Source organism: Aulonocara stuartgranti, assembly GCF_965226115.1.
Source record: "Aulonocara stuartgranti genome assembly, chromosome: 23".
NCBI lineage: Eukaryota > Metazoa > Chordata > Actinopteri > Cichliformes > Cichlidae > Aulonocara > Aulonocara stuartgranti.
Genome location: NC_138958.1, coordinates 47,429,761 through 47,449,517, shown reverse-complemented (window position 1 = coordinate 47,449,517; position 19,757 = coordinate 47,429,761). Strand labels below are relative to the sequence as shown.

The 19,757-nt window shown below is 43.5% G+C and overlaps 2 protein-coding genes across 2 annotated transcripts in view; both read right to left on the bottom strand.

The window, feature by feature from the left end:
• The window catches only part of LOC309701484 (NACHT, LRR and PYD domains-containing protein 12-like), a 1,104,110-nt gene that overhangs the window by 658,594 nt on the left and 425,759 nt on the right, over positions 1–19,757 (bottom strand). The gene's annotated exons all lie outside the window — the stretch shown is intronic.
• On the bottom strand, positions 984–19,574 carry LOC309700367 (protein NLRC3-like; the record flags this gene model as incomplete). Its single annotated transcript, XM_082523888.1, has 4 exons — positions 984–1,092; positions 10,022–10,195; positions 17,411–19,196; positions 19,301–19,574. 4 exons carry the CDS (start codon positions 19,572–19,574, stop codon positions 984–986), a joined length of 2,343 nt encoding a protein of 780 aa, XP_082380014.1.

Below are 19,757 nucleotides of genomic sequence, written 5' to 3'. Positions count from 1 at the left end.
ATTGACGTGAAGCAGGATTATGAAATCTCCATACATCAGCCAGCCCATAATTATCAAGAAAGCTCTGAATGACGCATGCTGACTTTGGACTAAGTGTACTTTTGTGTGAACTGTGGTCCATAGCAGATAATGAGCAGTTTAGGTCTCCCTCAAAGATGATATTGTGTGATGACATATTGGGGAGCCGTGCAAAGACATTAGTGAAAAATCTGTGATCGTCCCAATTAGAGGCGTAGATATTTGCTAAGATCAAAGGAAAACCATAAACTATGTTTTCTGCACTTAAAATCCTGTAATTTTCTCATAAATCGACAGTGCGGCTTATGGATGAATTCTGGTTGTGCTTACTGACCTCGAACCGATTTTATGTGCTACACGGCGCTCAGAAACCTTTCAAAAGATGTTTTGGTACGACTTTGCTCAGCTACGAGGCCGCACCGCTTGATGGATTGTTGGAGCATTACAGCTACGAGGAGCCTCGCGGAGTGATACGTACTCTGCTTCAACGTAATATTACTGTATTGAGTGTGTATAAGGACCATAAATGGCACCTGTAAGAGACACGGTTACAAAGAGGGTTTCAAACTCCAGGCTGTCAGTCACGCAGTAGAACCTGGGAACAGAGCAGCTGCTTGTTATTATGCTCAGCGTCTGTTTACATTTTGACTGCACGATTGTGAGCTGTTTGTTATGCACAAACACAACATTGTTTTCTTTTATTTATGGCGCATTATTATTTAATAAATGCTGATCATTTATTTCTGAGTAATTGTTTCATGTACATCTACGCTGTATGTTAATAAATGTGCCTGTGTGAGATTTGGGACACAGCTTTGACTAAGAACTCTCTTTTTGTTCGTACTTTCTGGCTTCAAAAATATCGAGATATATATCGTATATCGCCATCCAGCTAAAGAATATCGAGATATGAACTTTGGGTCATATCGCCCAGTCGTAATATTGCAATAGGTTGTCCGTTAAACTCAAGCGGGGCTTGGGCCCTGGCACGGCGTAGCCACACAATCCTGGTAGTAGTGACGCTCGGCTATGACGGCGTGCGGGTTACCAGCTGGCTTTCTCAGGATAGGGCTCCTGTGTGAGCGGTCGACAATAACGTCTTTATCCATACCCAGCACTTCACGTAGCAGCACGGATACGGCCGTGGAGGAGCTCGAGTCCAGGCCCTCTGGGATCCCTATGATGTGGATGTTAGCTCTCCGCTTCCTGCCTTCATCACATTTATCCTTCAGGTCAGACAGCTCCTCCTTCATACTCTCTACTGTAGACTGCAGGGTGGTCACCTCATCGCTCCACATTGACAGCCCATCCTCAGCTTCTTTCACTGTAACCTTTACTCCATCAACTTCGCCGCACGTCGCCGCCATGCTGTTAGCGATCTCATTTCTCAGTCCTTGCACGTCAGCCCTTATATTGTCAAAATCTTCTTTCAATGCATTTCTGACTTCTTCTTTTAACAGCGTACTAATGTCCTCTTTAATGGATTGAAGAAGCTCCAATTTTAGAGCAGTAGGATCCACATCACGCGCGTCTGTTGAGTCTGCTCTTCAGCGGCCGTAGAGCTGGACGCTGCCCTTTGGCCATCATCGATACTCTCGCCCGAGATCGCACCGGGGCTAAAATATTCACCTGCTCAGCTGTTTTTGATCAGTTTGAGCCTGTGTGGTTTGATCAGGTGGAGGAACGATGTGATGCTATAAAGACATCATCTTGTCCAAATGAAGTTGTTCCAACACGTGTTTAAAAAGATTTTAAAGGTTGTCGGTTCCGACATCTTAGCGATTTTTAACAGCAGTCTTAGTTCAGGTGTTGTACAGCCTGTTTTAAACATGCTGTTGTACAGCCTGTACTAAAAACCTGATCTGGATCCTCTGTCCGCTCAAACTTCAGGCCTATTTCAAAGCTTCCCTTCCTGTCGAAGATTTTGTAAAAGATTATATTTGTTCAGCTGCAATCTGTTGTAAAGGTTTCAGTCTGGTTTTAAAGCTCTTCACAGCACTGAAACTGCACTTTGAAAAGTTCTTAATGATCTTTTATCAGCCACTGATCAGGAGACTCCGCTGTGCTTTTGGATCTGACCGCTGCCTTGACCACAGCATCTTGACCTCACCATTGGAGCATGGCGGCATCAAGGGCGCTCTATTAGACTGGTTCAGCTCTTTTATTAAATCGCATTATTACATTTGGGGCTTATATTTGACGGCAATTTGAAAAACAGCTGAGCTCAGTTGTACAGCGGTCTTTCTTCAAACTGAGGCTTTTATCTAAGGTGAGATCATTTATATCTTTTAAAAACCTTGAACGGGCGATCCACGTTTTCATGACGTCCCAGCTGGATTATTGTAACTCCTTATATGTTGGAGTTAGTGGGACCTGCCTGGCAAGACTGCAGCTGGTCCAGAAAGCTGCAGCTCGTCTTCTGACACAAGCTCAAAGACATTTATCGTCCCAACAACCACATATACGCTGGTCCCTCGCTGTAACACAGTTCACCTTTGGCGGCCTCGCTGTTTCGCTGATCTTTTTTGTGCAATTTTGCATGTTTTTGTTTTTTACAGCGCATTGTGTTCTGCGTCCTGATTGGCTGTAGACCATTGTCAGCCAATCTCGTGCCGTGTCTCCTGTACAGTACAGAATGTGTTCAAATTTACAGCAGTGTGACTCTGCAGTGCTGCACTGTATGTTTGTACGTTTTGTCCCAACAAACAACAATGATGACGAGACGTTTTGCACCTGTGGTAGCAGCCAAAGGCAGAGGAAGATGCTGACCATCATAGTTTCAACAAGGAGGCAAAAAGGTTGTAACTGTCCACAACAAGAACATCGTAAGGATGGAGTCAGCTTTGGCTTTGTGGCTCAGTGACCGCAGGAAAAAGAACATCGTGCTGGACACCAACATTATCTGCAGAAAAACTCAAAAGCTTTATGAAACTTTACCTGACAGCGAGGAGCCCAGGCCATGGACGAGTGCTCCTCACACAGAAGCTCATTTAATGCCAGCAAAGGCTGATTTGACACATTTCAGAAACACTTTGCTTTCACTCTTTAATAATGAACTTATTTTTCTATGAAGGTTTGAACTTTGTTTAAACAAGAGAGAAAAGTGTGAAAATGTTCATGCCTGTCTGAGAAAAGTGTAGAAAGTGTGCAGTGAGGGTTTAACTGCCTTAAAACTTCTATAATACTTGTAAAACATAAAGCTGCTACTTCATTCTGAGACTTATTTTTAGAACGTAACTCGATAAACGAGCGACCGCAGTAATGTATTGTGTTTATTTTGAAAACTCTCAACAGGATCTTCAGATTTATTTTGAAAGCTTTATCTGGAAAACACAAACACATAAGCAGGAAACAAAGAGCGTGATATGAAACGATAGACGTTTTCATATGGTCATCATATATACATCGTTCTATCGAACAGCCCCAGCTCCTGCTGTCAGTCTCTGTAAATCTGCTCTGAAAACACATTTGTATTCACTGGCTTTTAATACAGCATGAGAGTTATTTGATATTTGATGTGTGATATTAATATTAGGAGTTATTTTAATAGTTATCTTGGATTCTTGTACAGCACTGTGGTCAACGCTGCTGCTGTAATTAATGTGCTAGAAACACATAAACAATCTGCAGTTAAACATCCAAAACTAAAGATGTGATCGCTGCCTTTAGAAAATGTGCTGATGCACAAGATATCAGCTCCATTAAGGTGGAATGTGGCCGTGTTAGAAACATGTTGGAAGAAGTTTGAAGCTGAAACTGTGAAGCTGAGAGTGAAAGAGCTCCAGCGTCTGTCACAGGAAACTTTCTTATTTCCACACTGATGAAAGCATCAAGCTTTGATTTCCTGCTGCTTTTATTGAGTCACACTGTGAAACTGAGCCACAGCTGAACCAGCATCCCTGTACAGCAGACACTTACAGCGCTTGGCTGCTTCCATTGGACCCTCTGCACAGAGCTTCAGTTTCCTCTTCTGGTCCCAAAGTGCAGAACAACAAGGTTTCAAACAGCTTCGTTCCAGCAGCATCAGCCACAGACATGCATAGAGAATCCTTTGGTTGTGTTGTGTGTTTGCATATCTGCTGTGTTGCTTTGTGAGGATGGATCATCTCCTGCAGCTCCAGATAAACAAGCTGCACCTGAACCTGGTAGCTTCACTTAGAAGACACTTGTGACGGGAACGTGTGAGAAGTTTTGTGCAGACAAGTTTGGATTTAGAGTGTGGGACGAGCTCTCCACAGTCTTTGTGGAGATCCACATTCTGCATACTGCCTGTGAGAAGCTGCAGACATTTGTCCTCCAAATCCACTGAGCAGCTGCTCGTGGTGGTATTAGCTTCATGTGTGCGTGTTAGCATGAAGCCTCGGTCACACTCTGCTGTGGACACGGTCACGGACAGCTGGACGCCTGATGGACGAGTCGTCCTTCCTGTTAAACTTCTTTGAGCATGAGAAGAGCATGAGAAGCTCAGTGGACACTGTTCAGTGTTTTAACTCTCGCTTTCACTTCAGCTTCACCAACAACAGCACAAGCAGAGCAGCCCACTGCCTGCATGGCTGGGACAGCGCCCCCTGGTGACTGTAAACCACTACAACATGTAGACGGCCGTCTGCAGGCTGGATGTAGCACCACCGCAGAGACGTGCTGCAGCTCTGTTTAGTTACCCAGCTGACAGCAGAGGCTGTAGTTTACTGTTACCAACATGGAAAACTGAAGCTTCACCAGCTGGAGCTACAGAGCTGGAGAACAAAGGAGTCTGAGAGGCCAGAATGATGTGGGAGGAAACATCAAGAGCCTGTTTGAAAGGAGACACATGTGGATGCTGTGCCAGTCTGTGGTCTGTCAGAAGTCAGCTGAGTCACACTGCAAGAAGCTGCAGAATCTCAGAGGAGGAGATTTGGAAGTGTTTGTGGGACAAACTGGACTCAAAGAAAGAAGATGTTTGTGAAGTCTTTGGTGGAGGTGAGCAGTGTGAAGCAGAACACATGGAGATGAATCAGGAGGTCAGCATCAGTGTCTCCTTGTGGTGGACGGTAAAAGAATCAGAGCCAACGCTCCCGTCCACCCTCGGCATGAAGCAGTGCTGTTTCTGAAACAGGAGGACAAGTCCAGAGAAGACAGAGGAAGCAAAGATGAGGGTGGGACAGGACAGCAGGACTTCCTTCAGACCTGCAGCTCCATCACACTGCTGTAGCTCCTCTTCATCACACATGTACCTGCAGCCTGTCTTCAAGTCCAGGAGTCACCTCCACACAGTGTAGAAGCCTCCTGTGCAGACCATGGAGTCCAGCCTCTGTCAGGGAAGTCGGCACTAAAGCCTGAAAGACTTCAATCTGTCTCTGCTCCACCCGAGAAAGACCAGCACCGTACTTGTTGTGCATTCAAGGAGGGAACATCAGCGCTGCATCGTGGGAACAACACCGCAGGAACAAAGACACAGCACGGCCGATGAAGGACGAGGACAAAGGAAAGGTGAGTGAGAAGACCCTGGTGGTGTGGACGGACCTGCAGGGGCTCCAAGACTGAGGAGCAGAGACGTCCATGTACCAGCTGAGGATGCTGCAGTGATCCAGGGAGCTCGGTCCAATCTGAGGCCGTGTGAACTACGTGGACCACAGTTTCTTCACAGACTTCAGCCACGTGAACATCTGGAGATCCAACAGTGCACGAGCTGTGAGCCATCAGCTGTTTCTCTCATCAGCTGCTGTAATGAGAGCTGCTGGAATCATCTCGAGCAGCAGGAAATCACTGATGTTGTTTCTAACCAAAGATATGGGACTGAGCTCCGCTGAGCTCCTTCTACTTTCATCCAGATAGAAACTGCTACAGTCTGCTGATTATTGCTTTGCCTCCATCACACGAGCTCTTTATCCTGTTCTTCACTCTCATTGGTTCTTTGTCTGCTTGTTTTTACAACAGTAGTCTTCTGATTGGTCAAAGAAGACAATCAGCTGTGACTAAATGTAGCTCCTACAGCAGTGATGGGAATAACTACTGAAGCTAATCCAGTATCAAAGCTCAGGAATCAGCAGCTCCCACCTCGTTTTCTTTCAACAACTATTTTTAGCTGCTGTGTTTTTGTGTTTCTGCAGACCTCAGACATCCTGCTGCTCTGGACAACTTTTTCATTCTTTTGTATCATTATTTTGCTTTTCTTTTATTATTATGTTATATGTATTAATATGTGAAACACTTATTCTTTGTGTTTTTGCTTTGCTCCTGTCAAACTGCTTTAATAAAATCTGCTGCAGTCTAAACTGTGGACGTTCCCTTTTTAACCCTTTGTGAAACAATAAAGGTTTAAATCTGAGTATTCATCTATGTTAGTGTTTAATGGGTCTAATAGGACGCTTTTAGGGGGTGGGTTTTTATAATCGATTTATCGATTAAAATCGATTCTGGCTTGGATAACGTAAAATCGATTAATTAAAATCCTGAATCTATTTTTTAATATAAATTTATTTTGCTTGAAACTCCAGAATTTCTGGTGAAATCTCACAAAATCTCAACAACAGCTAAGACAGTAAATGAGAGCAGGAACACGGATTCTGCACAAAGACTTAAACACACAGCGCGACCCGCGAATCAGAATCAGTGAGATGTCACTTTTCTCACCCGATGGCACGGACACGGTCGGGGTTGAAAGCCGACAGCTCGCTGATTCTGATGTTTCGGCGGCTCCGCGCTTTGTGTTTAACCTGTTTGAACCTGCTTAGCTATACCATACCGTCACTGCCCTTATATTATGCTGCTATTCATACTGTCATTATAGTAATGCTGCTATCCTGCATATATCTTACTTACTATTGTTTGAATACTTGCGATTGTTTTATTGTACTTTTTATATTTTACATTTATATTTATTTTTGAATCTTGCACCAAGGGAGTGGCACTCCAATTTCGTTGTACTCTGTACAATGACAATAAAGGCTATTCTATTCTATTACGTCCTTTTTATGCTGATTCTAAAGCTGTTAGTTTTATCTCTCTCCAAACAATATTGACTGAACCAGCAGCAAAAGAAGATCCAAACTACGCTTTAGGGCTGCTCGATTATGGCAAAAATGATAATCACGATTATTTTCACTGAAATTGAGATCACGATTATTTGACGATATTTATTTAACCCTTTAAGACCTACTATAGAACCAAGTCCACCAGAGCTTATATTTTTTTTTTTTACATGCTGTAGTGCCATTTGTGGGAGCATTTCAAGTTGCTATACATCAATACAACTGTTATAGCCCATATTTTAATAATATGTATGCATTAAGTGCATAGTAATTACATAAATTGCAAAAAAGTGCAATAAACTACAAAAAAAAATTGAAAATCGCTTTTGTTTTGTTTACATATATTTCTACTTGGAGAAATTTAAGAGGCTTATCCCTCAAAACTTTAAATACCACAAAGTTGCAAAAAATAGTTTCCCACCACAGGAAATTTATTTTGAGTGTCTTCATAGTTTTATTTTGGAGATACAGCAATTTTTATATACTGCAGGAAAAACAAAAAACAATCCTATGATGCAAATTTGCAAAGAAAACAGCATGTGCATCATTTCACTGTGGGAAGTGTTACGAACAGCTGATAGGAACGGCAAAACGTGTTTCTGGAATATTATGTTTTTGTTCCTGCAAGCGCTTTTTATGCAATTTTTGCAAAGCTATATGTGGAAGGAAACCGTGACCGAGGACAAGCTGATGGCATCAGATGTAAGTACAACTCCTCCGGTTTCATATGCAAAACAAATTATTGCGCTAGCTTACACGGTTCAGGTTCTACAGGGATTTAAAAATAGTTACGCAAAACGGAGCGTGCTGCTCTGACCGGCTTTAAAGGGTTAACAATGACTTTAAAAAAATAATATAAAATAGTGTGCAACACCACTGAAGTTTGTTTTTTTTAAACTCTCTTTTCAACCAACGGCAGTCACTCTCCAAATAACTTCTGCTTAGCTTTCCGAGCTTCCCTCGGGTCCTCTTAATCAGCGGTCTCCAACCTTTTTTGCGCCATGGACCGGTTTATGCCCGACAATATTTTCACGGACCGGCCTTTAAGGTGTCGCGGATAAATTAGGGAGGGGCTAATAATCGGCTCAGTCATTTTTAATGATCGTTGAAAGCCCAGATCGTAATCGTGATTAAAATTCGATTAATTGAGCAGCCCTACTACGCTTCACATAAACATCGTCATGAACTCACTCTGACTTTTGCTGTTTGTTTCCACCAGGATAAAAATCACACTTCATGCACAGCTCTCTCTCTCTCTCTCTCTGTACTTCAAGAACAGTTTCCCATCTAAAAATCTGTTTTCTGCATTATTCGCTTGCTTGTTACGCACAAGTCTACCGTTGTTTACAGGCTGTCGGCCGCTGTTTTTTTTCCTTTTACTTACTTTCGAAAAGAAAGCCTCATTTCTGCCGTTCAATACTGAACAAATTTAAACTTTTTAAAATTATGCAAAACTGCAAAACGCTGTGTTTGTAATAAAAACGGTGTAACTTTGCTCTGCTTCACTTCAGCAGCATCAGGTAATGTTTATGTGTTTTTGATCTACTGCAGAATATTTTTATAAAATCCCAGGAAAATCAGCTTCATGTTTTTCTGTGTTTTATCTTCAGCTACTTTGACACAAAGGCCTCTGCTGTGATGCTCACACCTTTGATAAAGTCGCGAAAGTGCCAGCTTCCCTTTTATAGATACAAAATTATAATTATATTTCTGACTGTCTGAGGCAACATTTCCCAGATTCCAATCGAATTGAATCGAATCGATTCTAGAAATCAGTGACGATACCCAGCCCTACTTTGAATTGTGTTACACAAAAATAAGCAAAGTTTCTCGTTGTTCAGGCAGAATCGAGCGTTGAAGAATGAATTCACACGTCAATAAACATTTTCATCAGCACAAGCAGGACAATGAAAGCAGGAAATACCCCAAACTGCTATTTCTCATTCTACAACTTCAACAACTGCACATGAATTATACTTCATACACAGACCCACAGTCTCTGATTGCTCTGAAATCTCACTGACAGCCAATAGAAATAAAGAAAAGTCCAGACTGACAGTCTCTGTGGGGTTAGGCAGTGAACTGCTCACGCTGCGTTAAAGTGCATCACAAACTATTGGAATTGGATGAAACTTTGTGAAGCAGATTTCTTCTCAGCTGCTGTTTTGAACATTTCCTCATGAACTGTATTAAACTCTGTAAATGAACTGAGAACTATTTCTACATTTGAAACTATGGATTCATTTTCCCGTTCACTTCTGTACGTTAGTGTATAAATGAATGTTAGACTGGGCTCCATGGAAACACTTGGACTGGTCTCAGCTGCCTTCTTTCTGTAGTCCTTTCTCTTCTCCAGCTTCTGTTTGAAATCCTCTCACAGAGCCTGAAACCTGCTTTGCTGTCATGTTTGGGCCTGTGTTCCTCTGCTTTAACACAAACCTCACCACAGCAGCTGTGTGGGTCGTCTCTGTAGCAGCCAGATCAGCTTCTGATACATGAACATCATCACAGCTCCTAACTTCACCTTTATTAGCTTTGACATTCATGTCTTTCTTTTCTCTGTCTGTTTCCACACAAGCTCAAAGTCTCTGCAGCCTGTTTTTATCTGCTATCATCAGATCTCCAACAGCCTCATTCACATCCCTCACACACTCTACAGCCTCACCAGTACTGACTTCATCTTCACTGACTGATGGAGCACAACATGAACCTGTGGAGGCTGAAAAGCTGTCCTGACAAACATCTCCCCGTCACCACTGCACTTCTGTCAGCCTTTAAATGAACGCTGCTCAAGTCTGTCACTTCTATTTGGAGCCAAGAGGAAAACTGTTGTTCAGTCATTTGGAAAGACACAACATTTCTGAAAGCACTCAAACTTCTTCACATTTGTCTTCAGACACATCCTGAACATTTAGGAACTAAAGAAAGTTTCAAACATCAATCAAAGATCTGAAATATAGAAAAACAACAACAGCTGCAGTCAGTGAACTCACCTCAGAGTCTCCAGTCGACAGTTTGGACTCTCCAGTCCAGCACACAGAAGCTTCACTGCTGAATCCTGCAGCTTGTTGTTACTAATGTCCAGCTCTGTCAGATGGGAGGGGATGGACTTCAGAGCCGAGGCCACAACTTCACAATGAGTCCCTGAGAGTCCACAGTCAGCCAGTCTGTGATCATAGAAAATACAAAATGTGTTATTATAAAAGCAGAAAGTCTGCATTATAAACACAGACTGAATGTATATGAAGACAAAACAGAGTGAGGTCATAATCTGATGAACATCTGCTCTTCACATCTGTGCTTCAGCTCCTCTTACTGTGTTTGACATGACACAACGATTGAGTCTCTCTCAGACCTGCAGACTTTTAATGAGAATCTTAGTTTGGCTTTAATCTGCAGATGAAGGAGGAAGATGGCGTCACATTTAGGCTTCCATAATGTCCACAGTCTGTCAGTGAGATCTGATCCAGAGTCAGAGTGAAGACACACATGTGGACTGTTTCCTGTCTTGAATCTAGAACATTTTGAATGAGTTCAGCTCAGTGAAGAGTTCCAGCTGGAAGGATGATCTCTGTTTGCTACCTGCTGCTGTCAGGTACGACTGTTCACGTCCACACTCAGGAAAAATCTGCTGACTGCCACCAAACGGAGCAGAAATGTCATCACTGGACAATAATGATGAATGAACTCAGAGCTGCTGATATCACATCTGATTTCAGGGGAACTAAACTAAAAAGGAACAAATAGAAACAACCATCATGACTCTGTTTGACCTTCAGATCAGAAACTATGGTTCAGAACAGCAGCAGGATTTCAGGCACTGTCACATCCTCAACATCCATATTCCAAATGCTCTTCCTGACAGGACACTCTTTGTTCCCACTCAGGGAGTTTCCATGTGTACAAATCATTTCTGAATCTCAGTAGACTGGGAGGTTTTTCCATCTCATGAATCTCTTTCCTAACATCAAACTAGATAAATCAAACAAAGGAACTGGAGTCTGTCTAATTTCTGACCCCAGTAAAGTTTGTACTGGGATACCCCGACATACTCTCTCTCCATCTGCTCCCACAGCCTCATATTCACAGCTGGCCCTTCTCTCAGCATCCACACTCAGGGTGGGGGCGGGGTCAACACCAGTCAAAACCATTGCTTTGGCCTTATGGCCATTTTATTAGTGTGCGTTTCTGAGTAACAAGCAGGACTACGCACAGGTGTTTGGACATGTGTGGACCCGACCTACACTTAAACTTCTTAAATCCTCTGTTTCTGTGTCACCAGCTACACTTTTAATATTCATATATTCACTCCGACATTTTTGTGGAGCGGTCAGAGCTCGTACACTGCAGACAAACATGTCTCCCAGCACACAGCTGACTGTCAACTCTCTGAGATTGGATATGATTCATTTAGATTATATCTGTAAGGTGAAGTTTATCTCGGTGTTTATTTGTTCCTGAGGAAGTCAGCTCGGCTCAGATTAAACTTTAATAACTGAACAATTTTAATGAACCTTAACGCCTCCCTGGAGCATATATGGAACTGAATCAGTCACTTTTCTTTATTTCCTGATGTTCATATGTGACATACATGTTTTAACCATTAATCTGGAATTAAACTGACATTTAATATATTTTAAGGAGGAAAGAGAAATTTCACCAGAGGATGTTGATGCTGTTCATGGAGACTGAAGACAGAATGATTTATCTGTCTTAATATTTCTGCTGCTCTTTCCTCAGGTGTAAAAATATATTAACTGTTGGTTTTAATTCAAAATCAATGGTTAAAATGTTAAAATACCAACAAACTTGTGGCGTTAGTGTTGATATTCTGTGAGTTACTTAAAGAGATCACACAGGTACAGGACATATTTTATGTTTAAGTTTATGCATGTTTGCGGTGAGATGTGCATGTAGTGGGCTGTTATGTTGCAAACTGTGTGGATGTGTTTGGGAACAGAAAGATTATTTTACTGCATAAAACGGCGCTGATCAGCTGTTTCTGCCGCTGATACACTCGGCCGGTGAACCACCTGACTCACACAGGCTCTCCTCCTCCACAGTCCTCGTTTATGAAGAGCTTTACAAACACAACATCACGGCTAACAGCTGGATTCTCCCGTTTCAGTGCCAAACAGCCACTTCCTGCTACAGACAGTAAAGTGGACAGTTTGGCGCTAAACACGTTTTTAAAACTTTAAGCTCTTATTTGTTAAAGCCAGCTTCACAGACAGATCTGTGTCAGTGTTTTAGAGCAGGGCTCAGTGGTGTAAACGAGCCTTTATATGTGTTTCATCTCCATTTTTACATTAAACTGAACCAAAACACTGAAAACTTCACCTGATATGTCTGTGTAGGTTCTCATCATACAGTCATGGTAATCTAAGGAGCCTGGAAAGAAAAGTGACTTCTTTAAGTTTCTTGAAGACGTTTCATCTCTCGAAACCTCTGCTGATAATCACCCACACCCTTTTTCACAGCTTGGCTCATGTGATGAGCCACATGATCAATAGTTGGTCAGCGACCCTCTTAAGGGACACTCCCACTAGGATTAAAATCTGGGACTCTCCACTTTTTGGTTTTAGAAGTGAAGAAGCTGAATGTTCAGATTAAACATCTTCAAGAAACTTAAAGCAGTGCACTCGCTTTTCTTTCTAAGCGGCCTTTCTTAGATCACCTGATATAACCTGAGTAAATTATGTCGAGTGTCAGCGGGGTTTGAAAACTCTGCAGCATGACCCGGGTGTTGCTGGTGGCATCATGAGCTTAGACCCCTCAGTCAGCTCGGTCTGAAGTCATCGCAGCACTAACAGGCACAAATAGGCTCTAACGTGACAAACTGACCCGACATTTAAAGAGTGCCCACTACAGTCTCAGCTAAAACATATGTGCAACGCCAAGGACTGTACACTGGACTCCATTTCAGTGCAAAAGAATAAAACGAAGTAAATCCATCCAATCTCCTCTGCCTGTCCTTATCATCAATAAAAACAAGAAAACAGAAAATCATAGAAACAGTCATCTTTGTTATTGCATCATCACACATCAGTTCCCAGTAACTAGTCAGAATGAGACGTTGTTTTCATCTTTCTCACACTCATCTCACTCCCCGGTCACAACAGGTGGTGACTTTAACAGGTGTTACAACCTGGCTCAAAGCTGCAAAAGAGGGCGGAGACTGAAAACAGAGACTGGTTTCATTTTGAAGTTCTTAATAACCTCGGCTAAAGATGACACCAGACAGCGTGACAGGGTCTGACAACGAGTGGTGGCGTCGTCCTAGCCGACCTCGGCAGTTATTCACACGCCATGACCAAAAACTCCTGCAGTGTGACAGCAGATAGAGGAGGAGTCACAGAGGAGCGTAACAGCTGTGACAGATGCAACAGGAGGACGAGCTCCAACAGTAAACACACTGAAGACAGGAAAGCAGTCACGAGTGATGTTGGTCCTGTTTTTATCTCCACTAAAACCTCTCTAACGTCACATGTAACAGAACACAGACACATCTGATTATCAGGGACCACGACCCACATCTTTGCCTCACTATGTTTATAAGAAGAGACTGAAAATAATGATTCTCCCAACACATCACCAACACTTTTATGGCAAACAGATAATAGTGAGTGAAAAGAGGTGAACTGTTTCATATGCAGTTATCAGGGTAAATACATTTAAACCAAAGACACTGGAAGAGTAAAGGAAAGGAACTGAAGGTGACAATTCAAGAAGCTCAACAGAAGTCAAATGTAACAGGATCAAGATTCCCTGTTAAAATATACTATGTTAATAATAGTGTATAGTACAATAGTATACTATACACTGTTATTAGTATAGTAGTATACTTGTCACACAGTGGAAATTTGTGTTTTTATGTTTTATCAATCTGTGTATTGGTACATAGTGTTGATTTTATTTGCATGATTTTATTGTGATATTTATATTGCATGGTTTTATCCTCATACTTATATTATGTGTGTTAATGTTGTTGTACCATATTCCTTTAATCCACTGAGGACTAAACAGATGGGGGCGTTCCCCAAGGTGGCCTATCAGCTGCCAGATTGACCTGTTAAAGGGGATGGTGAGCGCAGAGACAAGAGGAGCGACGCACGAAAGGTGAGCAGGAGAAAAAGGAACGCGTGTAAGCCCGCACGTGTGTTGAAGGAACTGCTGCCTGACTGTGGGGCGCCGCGAGTCGTTCGGCGATCCAGTCCCAACTGCAGGAACAGCAACAGTGGGTGGCGATGGCCCTCAATTCACAACAGGGCAGGGATGCCCCTCTGCCTGCATCTGACGGTGCTACGAGGGAGGCCGTGTGCAGGTGTGGAGTGGGGCGAGACTGTGCGGCGACGCGCTGTCAGGAGACAGGTCTGCGACAGGAGCCCCCTCCTTGTTCTTCTGGCCGGCGTGGTTTCCATCCCGGAAGAGAAATTCCTCTCCTGTTTCAGATAAGGCACATTCGCCCGCGTGTGGCTGTACTGTGGGATTATGGGACTGTGGGAGGGTAATTTTAGCATATGGAAAACATTTTTTTAGCTTTGTTTTAATAGTGTATAGTTATTTCTGCCGGCAGGGTTTTTAGCGCATTGAGAACACTCTTTTTATTGTATACGGGGGATTTTAACTTGTATTTGTGATTCTGGCTGTGTTTTTTATGGAAATAAATGGTGTGTGTTCAAAGCCAGCTTAGTTTCTGTGCCCTGAGCGCTGACCCGCTTGCTCCCCTTCCTCTTGTATGTGAACGGACTTGGAGGTGAAGATTTAGGTCCACCAGTCTTAGCGGCTACATAATTTTGGCGTTTGTCGACAGGATACAAGTTTGGGAGCAGTGTTCAGTACCTGGGGTACAGATATAGATGATAGAATGCTAAGTGTTTAAATCAGCTACCCTTGTTGAGGGTTGTGAGCAAGGGGTGTACAGAAAAGACGTTTTATTGCCACGTGAGTATTCATGAGTAGTGTTCATCCACAAGGGATATCAGAGGAGCTGAGCTGAGAGGAGTCAGTGTTCTGATAATCCCATACATTAGCTATGCTATGTGGTCACGAAATGGAAGAACAGCAGGTTACCTGGATGTGGCAATTGGACTGTATAACTCACCTATGCTGTAACTTTTCTAGGATGCATTCAAAGGAACTCGTTGGTAGCAGATTATTGCTGATGTTTCATGTGTTATGTGTAAAGAAGGGACTACCAGAGACACAGTAGCCAGCAAGGCCAAGTGTTGTTCAGCCACCCTCCTGGACAGAACACCTCAATGTTGTGACAGGGACTGTCACAGTTAAAATATGGGGGGATGTCACACAGTGGAAATTTGTATTTATCTTGTATATTGTTTTTATTCTGATTTTTAGTGTTTATTTATGAGTGACGTTTTATTTGCATTGTTTTATTCTGTTTCTATTGCATGGGCTTTAGTGTTTTATGTGACATAGTTTTTAATCCACTGTGGACTGGCTACACATGGGACAAATTAGCTGATAGGGACCACCTGCTGAGGCATGGGTGTGTCAGCTGTGTAAAGACCTTTTAAAAGCAGGCTAGCTGAGCACTGAAGGAGAGAAGCCCAAGACTGGAAGGCTAATGCTAGATGGCCAGCGTGACACGGCGACCCAGTCCTGACCTCATGGAACGGCAACAGTAGGAGACAACGCGTGTGATTGGCAGCAGGTTTACTATCTGTTATTTTACAGGACACTGATGCAAGGGGAGCTGTGGCGGTGGTCGCATGATGGATTCGGGTGCAGAACGCAAGCTGGGCTGGGATATGATGGGCCAGTGGAAGGACAAGATGGGAGGCTCTTGCTTGTCTGCCGAAGACGGGGCTGGCGTGGACTCTGCTCTAAAGCCGGAATTCCTGGCCTGCTGATGGACCCATAATGAACATGTGGCATAATTATAGCAGGGGTTTGTTAGTGAATATAGAAAATGGTAGTTTTACGGGTTCTAGGATTGTTTTATTTAGTTTTACTAAATTGACAACCTTGTATCACGTACATTTTAAGGGTGTTTTTATTTGTGCTCCCTGGCCCAGTAATAAACTGTTCCTGATCAGACCTGCTTCATCTCTGTGCCCTCGGTGTCTGACTCGCTTGTATTTTAAAGAAGCTTTCTTTTTAGAGGACATTCTGGCGCGACTGCTTTAGTGTCCCCATGTGTTACATACTATGCTAATAATAGTGTACAGTATAATCCTAAATCTGCAAATGTTGAAAACTTCTATACAATCTCAATATTATGGAGGATCAGAAGAGTCAAAACACATCAAAATACATTTCATGCTTCATTAATAAATTGTGCAATAAAACATGAGTAAATTTATTTCATTTTAAAAAACATTTTTGAATTCCAATTTTTAAAATGATTTTAAAATCTTTTAAAAAATAAAATCAAAGATTTACTTTGTACATTTAAAATGGTGATTCCACTCCTCATTTGAAAATCCATTTCTTCACTGCATTTCCCTTTCCTGTTAGCTCAGGATTACCATATTAGGTATTAGCTGACCTCTGACCTTATATTCCACTTGTGTGGTGTCACAGTCTCGTCTCTGTTTTCACAGAGGATGTGGTTCTGTTGGCTTCATCAGGTGATGGCCTCCAGCTCACAGTGGAGCTGTTCTCAGCAGAGTGTGAAGCCGTGTGAATGAGGATCAGTATCATGGTCCTCAGCTGGGAAAGGGTGGAGTGCCCACTCTGGGTCAGAGACAAGTTCCTGCCCCAGGTGGAGGAGTCTGAGTATCTCAGGGTTGAGTAAAGAAGGGGGAGGGGAGCAGGAATCAACAGACAGACTGTTGCTGCGGTAACAGTGAGGTGGACGCTGTACTGGTCTGTCGTGGTGAAGAGAGAGAGAGCTGAGCGTGACAGCGAAGCTCTAAATTTACCGGTCGATCTACGTCCCTGCCCTCACCTACGGTCACGAGCTGTGGGCAGTGACGGGAAGAACCAGATCGTGGTTACAAGTGGGGCAAATAAATTTTCTCTGAAGGGTAGCTGGTGTCTCCCTTGGAGACGGGGTGAGGAGAATCCCCTTCACAAAAACTAATCAAGTGAACAAGACTCTCCAGGAGGTAAACATTTAAATATCCAAGTCTACCATGAAGAGAAAACTGCATGAAGGGAAACACAGATGGTGCATTACAATTCATTGCATGTGTTTTACATGAAGAATGGAGGATATACCGTCCACTTTCACTCTGTCTTTAGCAGCAAGTGGCTCTTTGTTGTTTGGCTAGCTGCACTGAAACAGGAGAATCCAGCTGTTAGCCGTAATGTTGGTGTTTGTAAAGCACTTTATAACCAAGGACTGTGTTTTTAATTTAAACATTAAACTATTAACTGACACTGATCAATGATGTAATGATCACATCTGGACTCACCGAGCCTTTCTGCAGTTCCTCACAGCTGGAATCAGTCTCAGTCGTCCCTCCTTTGAAGCTTTGTACTTCTGCAGGTCAAACTCATCCAGAACCTCCTCTGACATCTGCAGCATGAAGGCCAGAGCTGAGCAGTGGATCATAGAGAGGTCCTTTGACCTTTTCTTTGACTTCAGGAACTCTTGGATCTCCTGATGTACTGAGAGGTCGTTCATCTCCATCAGACAGTGGAAGATGTTGATGCTTCTGTCAGGACAGGAATTAAACTTCTTGTTATTCTTCAGGTTCTTGATGACTCTCTGGATGGTTTCTGGACTGTTCTCTGTCTGACCCAGCAGACCTAAGAGTCTCTGGTTGGACTCCAGACAGAGGCCATGAAGGAAGCGGACAAACAGGTCCAGGTGGCCATTTTTACTCTGGAGGGATTTCTCCATGGCTCGTTTAAGGAAATCATCCAGAGATGACTCGTTGTATTTTTTTCCCAGGAAGTCCTTCAGCACCTCTGACTTCCTGTTGGTGAAACAGTGGAACATGTAGACTGCAGCCAGAAACTCCTGGATGCTCAGATGAACAAAGCAGTAGACTGGTTTCTGGAAGATCACACACTCTCTTTTGAAGATCTCTGTACAAACTCCTGAGTACACCGAGGCCTCTGTCACATCCAGACCACACTGCTCCAGGTCTTCTTGGTAGAACATGATGTTTCCTTTCTCCAGATGTTCAAACGCCAGCCTCCCCAGCTTCAGAAGAACTTCCCTGTCAGCCTCCGTCAGCTCCTGTGGACTCGTCTCATGTCCCTCGTGGTACTTGTTCTTCTTCCTCTTTGTCTGAACCAGCAGGAAGTGTGAGTACATGTCAGTCAGGGTCTTGGGCAGCTCTCCTCTCTGCTCTGTAGTCAACATGTGCTCCAGAACTGTAGCAGTGATCCAGCAGAAGACTGGGATTCTACACATGATGTGGAGGCTCCTGGATGTCTTCATGTGGGAGATGATTCTGCTGGACAGCTCTTCATCACTGAATCTCCTCCTGAAGTACTCCTCCTTCTGGGCGTCAGTGAATCCTCGTACTTCTGTTAGCCTGTCAACACATGTAGGAGGGATCTGATTGGCCGCTGCAGGTCGGGAAGTTATCCAGACGAGAGCCGAGGGAAGCAGATTCCCCTGGATGAGGTTTGTCAGCAGCTGGCTGACTGATGACTTCTGTGTGACATCAGACAGCAGCTTCCTGTTGGTGAAATCCAATGAAAGTCTGCTTTCATCCAGGCCGTCAAAGATGAACAAAAGCTGAGAGACAGCCAGCTTCTCTGCTGTGACCTTCTCTAATGTTGGATGGAAAACATGGAGCAGCTCCAGAAGACTGTACTGCTCATCTCTGATCAGGTTCAGCTCCCTGAATGAAAGCAGAACCACCACACTGACATGTTGGTTCTCCAAGCCCTCTGCCCAGTCCAGAGTGAACTTCTGCACTGAGAAGGTTTTTCCAACACCAGCCACGCCGTTGGTCAGAACCACTCTGATGGGTCTCTGTTGGTCAGGTAAGGCTTTAAAGATGTCCTGGCACCTGATTGGAGTGTCATGGAGGGCGTCCATCTTGGAAGCTGTCTCCAGCTGCCTCACCTCATGTTGGCTATGAACCTCTTCACTCTGTCCCTCTGTGATGTAGAGCTCAGTGTAGATCCTGTTGAGGAGAGTTCTACTTCCTGTTTCATCACTTCCTTCAGTCACACGTTCACATCTCCTCCTCAGACTGATCTTATGTTCATCTAAAACCTCCTGCAGACCAACATCTGCTGAAAGAAAGAAAAACAGAAAGAAAACTCTTCAATGTCTGAACAACAACAAGAAGTCCAGTTTTCAGAAATGAGTCCATCAGCAGACAGATGTTCAGTCTTACTTTGTACACAGCTGCTCTGACTGGCTGTCTGCAGTCCAGCTCTGCTTCTGGATCTTTCTCCACACTGGGGACAGGACCAGTCTCCTGATGAAGCAGACTGGTCCCAGTATGAGGAGATGCACTGTCTGCAGAACCAGTGTCCACAGCTGGTAGAGACTGGATCCTTCAGGACGTCCTGACACAAAGCACAGCAGGACAGCTGCTCCTCCTCACAGACACCACTCCTCTTCCTCTTCCTCTCTCTGTGAACACATTTCTTTATCACTAAAATCATTGACTGTCAGTGACAAACATCCAGATTTGATGACACTGTGCAGAAGCTCTGATGGTCACAGAGAAAAGTCAAAGTGGAGAAACTTGTGTTTGAGTTCAGATTCCAAGTTTCCTTTGCTGTTCCTGCCTGTCTTATTAAACACAGAGTGATCAGCCTACAAACTCCACAGTAAAAGCCTTCATC